This window comes from Diaphorina citri, unplaced genomic scaffold, assembly GCF_000475195.1.
Source record: "Diaphorina citri unplaced genomic scaffold, Diaci psyllid genome assembly version 1.1 scaffold3383, whole genome shotgun sequence".
Classification (NCBI taxonomy): Eukaryota; Metazoa; Arthropoda; class Insecta; order Hemiptera; family Psyllidae; genus Diaphorina; species Diaphorina citri.
Window position 1 is genome coordinate 6,483 of NW_007380791.1, and position 10,326 is coordinate 16,808.

Below are 10,326 nucleotides of genomic sequence, written 5' to 3' on the forward strand. Positions count from 1 at the left end.
ACCACACATGTTAAGACGGTATGACACACTCCGGTCTGTGAAACCTTAGTCTGTCAGACGAGACGGTCGGCATAAGGTTGCTCCCCCCCTCCAAGATCAGATGCCGCCTACAAATGAATGCAGCCCGCGGCCAACCTTTTAAGGTCCAATGCGGCCCGCGGTCACTTTGAGTTTGTGCACCCCTGCTCTAGATCTTAGTGTTTAAAAGATATTTAGTTTGATATCTTCTTATATTATAAGAACAAGATCCATTCACTCATTCACAGTTCAAATTTAATAAGTCGGAATTTAATAAGTCGGAACCATCAGACTGTGTGCACGTACTTTATTCTCTCTCTAACATTTTTCTCATTATCAAATTAATAATTATATTTTCGCATTTTTTGTTAAGTGTAACGTGTAGTACAAATTTTTTGTGTTATTTTCGTATAACTAATTCTCACATTTTTTACTGTTTTGTTTAATTCTATTTTAATTGTTTAAAAAAAAATCGTAAAAGTGTTTTAAATTTTCCCTATCCGTTAAGTTTTATATTTGGCGGCTCTCACTGTATTCTATGACCTGTATTCGTAAGTCCAATATCTTTCAATTAAAACTGACATGTCTTCAAATCGACAATTTGTGATTGAAATGCTGAATAAAAAACAAACTGTGATTTATAATGACCAAAAGTACATCTTTAAGATCCCACAGAAGGATCAAACCCTTCTATTCAAATGCATTCATACCAGTTGTTCAGCTACACTCAAGCTAAACAAGGAAAAAACCCTTATCGTTGGGGGTACTTTTACCCATGCCAGACACTCACTGTCTCCATCTATCTTGTCACCATGCGCTCAATCTAAATCTCTTTTGACTGATAAATCTAACAAGAATGATACCCCTCTCTCCATCAGCAGGCACCCTCTAAATAACACCAAAACTACTGTTTCTAAGACAGCCCTACCAACTGCCATGCGAAACACCTCTACTCCAACAACGTCCGCTCAACCCGACCTCAACTCTAGCTCCTCGTCCTCTAACTTTGAGTTCAGTTCGCCAATTACCAAGCCGCCTCCAATTACATTGAACGACTTCATCACGTTATCACAATTGAAGGGACCTGATATACCAAACCAAACTTATTCTCCGCCTCCACCTGCAAGTACTCATGTTGCCGAAGTTCATGTTGTAAGATCTCCCTCTTCAGATCTCCCTGGTTTTCCGGGCACAACTCAACCTGATTCTGCCTCGTTAGTGAAGAGAATAAATGAACTCATCAACCAGCGAGAATCTCTCATTGATAAGATCAGTGAACTTTCCTCCAAACTTAGCCAGTATGAAGTCAATGTTCATGCCAATTTACCATTATCTTCCTTTCGTTCTAGTAAAATTGCTATCTTTTCAGACAGTATGTTGAGGGGAGTGGCGCAATTGATGCATCAACATATCAATACTATCTCATCAAATACAAAAATAACTTCTATGATCAAACCTAATGCCTATTTCTCTCAGGTTACTGAAGGGGTAGAAAGTCAATGTAGGGATTTTGGTGCAAATGACTTTGTTATCATTCAAGCAGGTACCAATGATATGAATACGTTAGAACCAAACAGTGCCAAGATCTTACCCATAAAACATCTCATTTCTCTTGCTAATATTACAAATGTCATTCTTTGCAGCATACCTTATCGTTTTGACAGTTTAGCTCACTTATCGACTAATGTATACGAGACCAATACCTACCTAAAATATGTCTGTACAAAATATAATTTTATCTACTTTGATACCAACGCTATATTACGAAGATCTCACTTTACCAGGCATGGTCTTCATTACAATGGAAAGGGGAAATATGTCCTCTCTAAAAATATCCTAGACCTTATAGCTCATCGATCATCTGTGGTTAAAACCCCACAGATTATATCTCGTTCTAACCAAAAAACTAATGATCATGAACCTATTTTGCCTCCCCGTCATGTATCCAATTCTCACTGTAGTAAAGGTATACATAATAATGTTTCTATTTCTCAAACCAATATTCAGGAAAAGTCTGAGACATCTGTTCACCCTGTTGCTTCAGATCAACTTCAAAAGTTCTCTAAAAAACCTAATTATACGTTCGGTGACATTATTGATATTTCTAGCGTTAACGATAATTTAGTTGATAACCTAAGTAATAATTCTACTTTCTCATTTGAAAATTTTCCCCCGCTCCTACAACCCCGAAAGATCTTACTTTGATTAGTCCCTGTCCACAAGATGCACTTGTGACTAGGGATAGTTACCATGTTCCTCTTATTCATAATAATGCATACCTATATCATAATAGCAGAACTTGTACAAACTCAATGCTAGTACAATGTACACCCCAATGTGACGAAACAGATAACTACATTCAATCATTTGATATAAATTCAAGATGTTTACCTTACAACTATAATACAGAATACTATGTTCGAACTAATGAACGGAATACCTTGGTCTCTTCAATCCCAAGAATTATTCCCCACTCAGTTAATGTCTCTCATCACTCTTCTTCCCATTCTAATATTTCGATAAACTTTAATATTTTGATCCTTTGTAAACCAAGTATTAATAGAAATCTTAAACCTCGAGGTACCTCCGAATTAGCCGTTCTATACCAAAATGTCCGTGGATTAAATACTAAAATCCAAGATTTTTTCTCCAATATTTCGTCAAATACACACGATATTATCTTATTAACTGAGACTTGGCTAAAAGACTCTGTTCATACTGCCGAACTTGTTCCTCCGAATCTAAATGTTTTCAGAAAAGACCGAAATCTAGACATTAGCTCAAAGGAGGGCGGTGGTGGTCTTCTTGCTATATGTAATCCTAGCTTAAATATAGTTCGGTTAGATCAATTTGAATTATCATCGCGGGGATGTGAATCCATGCTCCTCAAAATAAATTTTTATAACTCTACGTTTTTCTTATGCCTTGTATACTTTCCACCTCCTATTAAATCTGAAGCATATGATGAACTTCTAACCTGTCTAGAACAATGCCAAAACATCAAAAATAATAATCTGTCAAATTTTTCAAAAAAATTGCCTGTGGTGCTCTACTTTATTTTGCTCCTTTTAGTGCTCAGTAGATAATGTGTAGGAGAGGATCTAAGAATTAGGTAGCTCAAATTTTAATTATTGACAAGCTTTAGGTACATACTTTATGAAACAATGGCCTGCGGCACAGTAGATTTTGACCTTTTATCAGGCTGCATTTCTGAAGGTGGCACAAATCTATATTAATAAAAGTGTAAACCCTGACTCATTCATTCATAATCAACGAACAGCCGGAACGGCTGGACCGATTTTGATGAAACTTCGAGAATAGCTTCTCTTGATTTGAATAGGCCCACTAAAAACGGATTTTCCGAAACTCGCAGTGGTTTCCAAACTATGACCAAAAAACTACTAAAAATCGACCCATGGCCAAAACGGGTGGGTCAATTTACATGAAGTTTGTGAGTAAGATAGTTGTCTTGCCTTTTAGTAAGTAAAGGTATCCTAAGAACGGATTTTTTAAAACTCGCAGTGGTGCCAAATTAGGGACGAAAACGAATAAAAGTATAATATGGTGCCAAAATAGTATGGTCAGGTAAAACGGTACAGTACGGTACGTTACGGTCAGGTAAGGTATGGTGCGATACGGTACGGTACGATACGGCACGGTACGGTTAGGGTCAGTCAAGTACGGTCAAGTACAGTTAAGTACGGTGCGATACGGTAAGGTCAGGTACAGTCAAGTACGGTCAGATACGGTACGTTCAGGTACGGTACGATACGACATAGTCGGGTCAAGTACAATACGGTACGGTGAGCTACAGTACGACACGGTACAGAACAGTCAGATACGATTAGGTACAGTCAAGTATAGTCAGGTGCGGTACGATACGGTAAGTTACGCTACGGTCACCTACGGCCATGCCTCTATGCATACGGCCATGCCTCAGCCACGCGAAAGCGGGCGGAGCCTGCTTGTTTTTTAATAAAATTGCCTTCAGCGCTATGATTTATTTTCTGATTTTTGTGTGTTAAATTAGCTAAAAAATATGTTTAAAATTGATATTATTTATGAAAAAAAAAAAAAAAAATTGCCTGCGGTTTATCTTGTTTCATTTTCATTACAACAAAGGGAGGGGGTAAGTGCTCCCCCCCTCCAAGATCAGATGCCGCCTACAAATGAATGCAGCCCGCGGCCAACCTTTTAAGGTCCAATGCGGCCCGCGGTCACTTTGAGTTTGTGCACCCCTGCTCTAGATCTTACCCCCGTATGTATGAAATCTAAAGATAAACTTAAGTTTAACTTGAAATGAAAATCTTGCCAAATTTCATGAAATCTAGCCAGTTATCTCAAGAAATGACATGAAATTGGCAACATTGTTCGTCTTAAGTTAAACTTAAGTTTATCTTTAGATTTCATACATACGACGGTCAATGTTGTTAGTAGATAGATACCTTCCCATTCTGTAGATTACCAGCCACAGCGAGTTTGAAAGACCTAGAGCAGGGTTGTCCAACCTTAGGGCACCCGAGGGCCGCAAGAGACCAAGGTAGAGAGTTGGCGGGCCGCAAAAACTCAACTCACGGGGGGGGGTGCAATAAGAAAGGATTTTGCGAAAATCTAAACCGATTCTGAGATATGATCAATTTTTGATCGCTAAAATCTCCCCATAAGAAATACACAGAGTGCAGAGACTGCGGGAGAGAAAACTTTTCCTTGCTCGCCTAATATTTGAGTTTCGTTTATGTTTTTAGTTTGATGACTACAAGTTCGGCCATGCCTTTTCCACAAGGTTGGCCATGCCTCGGGATGAACTAGTAAGTTATAAGAACGAGATCCATTCACTCATTCACATTTCACATTTCACACACTGATCGCTCTATCTCGAGAACCACAACATCTAGAAAGCTGAAATTTGGTAGGAATATTCCTTTTATGGTCTAGGTGTGCAATAAGAAAGGATTTTGCGAAAATCTAAACCGATCCTGAGATATGATCAATTTTTGATCGCTGAAATCTCCATAAGAAATACACAGAGTGCAGAGACTGCGGGAGAGAAAACATATAAACAATATGAACCAACAGCTGAAACTTTGGCACATTTATGTACTTTCCTTCATATACAGTATACCTACCTAGCTAGGGGATTTAAAAAAAGTGCATGGTTGGTTAAATGATTTTGCCTTGTTTGTACATTTTCAGATATGTGTACATTATTCTGGAATACTGTGATGGGGGTGATCTGTGTTCGTTCATCAGATCCCACGAGAAACTTTCTGAATTCCAGTGTCAACAATTTGTGCGTCAACTAGTCCTGGCACTCAAGTTCCTAAGAGAAAATAATGTATGTCATTTCGATCTCAAACCTCAGAACATTTTGATCAAGAACAATACTCTCAAACTAGCGGGTGAGTACCTAACTGTAAGATTTCTTTTTTCTTTTTAGGTTAGATTTAGAAGCTACCCTTTAAATGCTACTTAACAGACTTTTCAGTGTGCTCTCAGCATTGTGAGGACAGCCTTTTTAGGTTAGATTTAGAAGCTACCCTTTAAATGCTACTTAACAGACTTTTCAGTGTGCTCTCAGCATTGTGAGGACAGCTGAGGAACTGATTGTTACTTACCTATCCTAGTAAATAGGCAAGACATAAAAGCCCAATCCAATATGGCTTGAGGTGTTAAAAACAAAGTAGGTATCTCAGGGATCACTGTGATACCTACAAACATTGCACAGATGCTCTTATTTAACAAAAGTTCAGTGTTCTAGAAGATGGATTTTTCTATTTGGATCTGTTTGCAGATTTTGGATTTGCTCAGTTCTTGGCACCAAATGATCAGGGGGATTCAATACAGGGCTCTCCCCTCTATATGGCACCCGAGATATTGGCTGGGTCCCCCTATAATGCCAAGGCTGACCTATGGTCCCTGGGTGTTCTTGTGTTTGAAGCTCTGTTTGGCCATGCACCCTATGCTTCCTGTAATCTGAGTCAACTCCGAGCCCAGGCTTTGAGTTCTGCCCCTATCACTGTGAGTACACTACTGATTTTTGTAGTTCCCATCAACCTGATCAGCTCAGTATGTTTGCCAGACCCTGCTTAACACCTACTTTCTATTCTACTTGAGAGCAGGTATTTTTGTGTTTTACCAGCCAGTAGTTTTTTTTTTAACAATATTATGTCTCTCAAGTAGCACGAAGGCCTGTTTTTCTTTCCTACACCACATAGATGCATTGGCTTCAAAAAAGAATTTTCCCATAAGATTTTTTTTTTTTTTTTTTTTTTTTTTTTTTTTTGAACTTGAAGCTAATTTTTTCCCCCTTTTTTTCCAAAAATAGGGGGTGTTCTACTTGTAATTTCCTTCCATTTATTAATGTATACAGGGTTAACACGAAAAACGTAACCAAAATCCTAGAGTAGATTCCTGTGGTCATTTCCAACAATAAATACCTATTCTATAACTTTTTTTCTGATCTCACTTAGTTTCCAAGGTATCCGCCATTTTGTCTTGAAAATTCATGACCTATCCTTAAGAAATCGGTCATAACTTCTTTTCTATTAAACTTTCAGAAAAAATGAGTTCAATAACTAAAATCTGCACAAAATTTGCATTAAAATAAATAAATATTAAAACGGTAAAATTATCTTTTTGGTAAGTTTTAATTGAGAAATTTCCCTGGCGAGCATTTTCTTTTCATGAGGCAATTTGACCAATAAAAAAAGGTCGAATTTGCTGGCATGCAACAGAAATAATTGCACAAAATTTGCATTAAAATAAATAAATAAATATTAAAACGGTAAAATTATCTTTTTGGTAAGTTTTAATCGAGAAATTTCCCTGGCGAGCATTTTCTTTTCATGAGGCAATTTGACCAATAAAAAAAGGTCGAATTTGCTGGCATGCAACAGAAATAATATCCCTGAAGTCTCAGCTTTCTAACAATACCCATACTGTTCCACTATGTCGATTAAGTTACCATTTTCTTCTGAGAAACACGTACTCGTGCATGGTGGGTGGACTTTCTGTAGGTTATGTAAGGTAAATGTGTACATGAGATCATTTTTATCACAGAAAGTCTACCAAGCACGAGCTTTCATTTTTGGTTTCTGAATTTCAACATAAAACATTAGTGGGACCTATTTGAAGCACAAATCACCAATCAATATGAATTTTCCATTTTTGGTGCTTCCCCTATCGGCGGGAGAACATGGAAAAATTAAAATTTTAATGGGCCATAACTTCAGCCCTAGTTGTCGTATCGAGCTCAAACCTGCACCAAAGTAGGTACTATGTTCTTCAAGACCTTTGATATGATGTATCAAAAGTATGAGGTTTTCATTTAAAATTTTAAAGTTGGCCAACCTGGGACCAACCCTGAAAAAGTCCCTGAACTTTCACATAGCCTGTAAAAAACCAGAGGTAGATATAAGCTCGTATACCAATGAACACACTACATTATTTTCTGTTCCAATTTTTACGTGTGTAAAAACAACCCCCTTTTTAGTTCTCAATAACTACCCTTTGGATAAGTAATATTATGATAAGGGCTTGTGTAAATGAGAGTTTATGGTGTTTTCATGTAACAGATTCCACCGAACTCGTTGTCACCAGATTGCATGGACTTTCTATCTCGTCTCCTACAAAAGGATCCCATGCGTCGTATTTCATATGAAGACTTGTTCTCTCACCCCTATCCTGATCTCATACATGCCCCCTGTGCTGAATCCCATCAGACTGCTATCCGTATAGTAACGGATGCTATACACCACGACAGAGAGAATAACTCACGCCGAGCCTTCTCCTTATATTGTGAAGCGTTAAACTATCTCATACCTCTGGCCTATGGTAAGCAAAAAACAAATAAAATTACAGGTACTTATAAAAGAATAGACATTAAGTGAAAAAATATATTTTCTTCTTTCAAAATACCCACTTTTCCCCTGTTTTCACTTTAGATTTGGAGTTTTCATAACTTTTGGCGAACATACAGAGGTGAGGTTAGGTTAGGTTAGGTTGGACGTTAAATTTGGTTTGCATTTAGTCGGGTTAGGTTAGGTTAGGTTTAGGATAGGTTAGGATTAATTTAATTTAGGTTAGGTTGTAAAGAATCCGATATTCTAAAGTGTGTGCAGTGAAACTCTTGCAGGAAAATATTATTAGGGATCATTGTTATTAAAGTTTAAAAAAAAAGTAAAAATTACAGCTACCACCGCTTCATCACTTATACTCTTAATGAAGAGGTAAATAGAACAGACACCAGAATGGAACCGAGACTGCTATCCGCATAGTAACGGATGCTATACACCACGACAGAGAGAATAACTCACGCCAAGTCTTCTCCTTGTATTGTGAAGCGTTAAACTATCTCATACCTCTGGCCTATGGTAAGCAAAAAACAAATAAAATTACAGGTACTTATAAAAGAATAGACATAGACCTTAAGTACCTATGCGTTCCCCCCTGTGCTGAATCCTATCAGACTGCTATCCGCATAGTAACGGATGCTATACACCACGACAGAGAGAATAACTCACGCCGAGTCTTCTCCTTGTATTGTGAAGCGTTAAACTATCTCATACCTCTGGCCTATGGTAAGCAAAAAACAAATAAAATTACAGGTACTTATAAAAGAATAGACATAGACCTTAAGTACTTATGCGTTCATTTGGATGAAAGTTGAGAGCAGAAAAAAATGGAAAACGCTCGCGCAAAAGTGATAAAAGTGAAAAAGCGAAAACTTGAATTCTGGTTCAAATTCATAGAACCTTTGGGTTCTAAAAACCTGCTGAAATCTGCATCAACACTGGACATTGTAGCGAAAATAATAAAAATGCTATCAATCACAGATTCACAGATATTACGTACGTAGATATTACCCCTGTTTGTCACTGCACTCACTCAGATGCCCATGTGCAGAAGCAAACATCCAAATACTGCTTTATTTGAACAAACATTTTTGGATGAAAGTTGAGAGCAGAAAAAAATGGAAAACGCTCGCGCAAAAGTGATAAAAGTGAAAAAGCGAAAACTTGAATTCTGGTTCAAATTCATAGAACCTTTGGGTTCTCAAAACCTGCTGAAATCTGCATCAACACTGGACATTGTAGCGAAAATAATAAAAATGCTATCAATCACAGATTCACAGATATTACGTACATAGATATTACCCCTGTTTGTCACTGCACTCACTCAGATGCCCATGTGCAGAAGCAAACATCCAAATACTGCTTTATTTGAACAAACATGACCAAACACCAAATTTGTGTAAGTAAATTTATTTGTTTATCAAACTCTTTCGTACTGTTTGTCCAAATATTATCACCAAGACGAATAGTGTGATCTTACCTTGTTCGTCTTTAATCTGTCTGTTTGTCTGCACCTCTGAAAATTTCCACTGTTTTCTCACTTGTACATTTGACAATATTTTTGTTGTACAGGGGAAGCTGATGCGACGAGGAAGAAAGAGTTGTACAGTAAGGTAGAGGAGTATAGGCGGCGTGCTCAACAACTTGCCAGTAAACATCAACCCCTCCCTGTCATCACTACCAACTCAACTCATAGCCATACGAGTTTACGTGAGTGAATTCTATTCTGTTTGACCGAATGATAGTGAGAGTTTTGCATTTGGTTTAACTGAGAGTTTTGCATTTGGTTTATCTGAATGTTTGTTTGTTCCGCTATAACTCGCAGTTGCCTGGTCCGATTTTGATGAAATGTGTTGGCACATTACTTCTGGACATACTGTCTCGGAAGTTCGGCTGTTTAATACATTTTCGATTCTTTGGTTTTCTGAGTGCGTTTTGTTTACTAACCTTGCATTGGTGTTTCAGATGTTTTGGCCGAGGCCATACCAAATCTCAAATCAGGTCTAGAAATAGGAGAGACAGGGGATATGTATCTGGCGGAAGGAAACTACGAGTTAGCTCTGGAGAAGCTGAAAGCTAGCCTGGCTATTCTCATACAATTCTGTGAAGCTGAGACATCTTCTAGTCAATTGAAACCATTGCTAGCCCATCAGGTATGTGAATGTAAACTGATACTGGGACTCTTTCGTAGATGAAACTCTCGGTAGGTAGGTTGGTACTAGATTATGATATTTTTTGTCTTTTTTCAAGCTCTTTACACCATATTAAATTTGATGGTACAGGACTCTAAGCTCAAAATGATCTTCAGGTCCGACAAATTAGTTAAGATGAAACAAACAGCTAAAAAAAAAAAAAAAAAAAAAAATCTGGGGGGAAACCACTGGTCACTGCTCATGCCTACGTTAGGTTAGGTTAGGTTAGGTCACTGCTCATGCCTACGTTCAACCTAACATTA

General features: G+C 37.8%; 2 protein-coding genes across 4 annotated transcripts in view; both read left to right on the forward strand.

The window, feature by feature from the left end:
- LOC103520265 (serine/threonine-protein kinase ULK3-like) overlaps window positions 1-10,081 on the forward strand; it is a 12,991-nt gene extending 2,910 nt beyond the window's left edge. Inside the window, exons 2-7 of one of the 3 annotated variants that reach the window (XM_026831455.1) lie at window positions 5,212-5,417; window positions 5,810-6,036; window positions 7,593-7,898; window positions 8,438-8,597; window positions 9,444-9,581; window positions 9,837-10,081. In XM_026831455.1, the coding sequence (XP_026687256.1) occupies window positions 5,878-6,036; window positions 7,593-7,898; window positions 8,438-8,597; window positions 9,444-9,581; window positions 9,837-10,066 (993 nt within the window). In that variant the 5' untranslated portion in view covers window positions 5,212-5,417; window positions 5,810-5,877 and the 3' untranslated portion in view covers window positions 10,067-10,081. Of the gene's footprint in view, window positions 1-5,211; window positions 5,418-5,809; window positions 6,037-7,592; window positions 7,899-8,437; window positions 8,598-9,443; window positions 9,582-9,836 lie in introns of those variants that run through there. The other 2 variants (XM_026831458.1, XM_026831456.1) reach the window with 2 other exon arrangements.
- Window positions 955-5,614, forward strand: LOC103520264 (serine/threonine-protein kinase RAD53-like). The gene is made up of 3 exons (XM_008485356.1): window positions 955-1,580; window positions 5,212-5,417; window positions 5,586-5,614. Exons 1-3 carry the CDS (start codon window positions 955-957, stop codon window positions 5,612-5,614), a joined length of 861 nt encoding a protein of 286 aa, XP_008483578.1.
- Window positions 10,082-10,326: the final 245 nt, after the last annotated feature.

Bases quoted from the DNA above. Each gene is read 5' to 3' on its own strand.
- LOC103520264 (XM_008485356.1), top strand. From the start codon at position 955: ATGCGAAACACCTCTACTCCAACAACGTCCGCTCAACCCGACCTCAAC. The intron at 1,581-5,211 runs GTTAGAACCAAA...GTACATTTTCAG, and splicing joins GGTACCAATGATATGAATAC to ATATGTGTACATTATTCTGG. The intron at 5,418-5,585 runs GTGAGTACCTAA...CAGACTTTTCAG, and splicing joins CAATACTCTCAAACTAGCGG to TGTGCTCTCAGCATTGTGAG.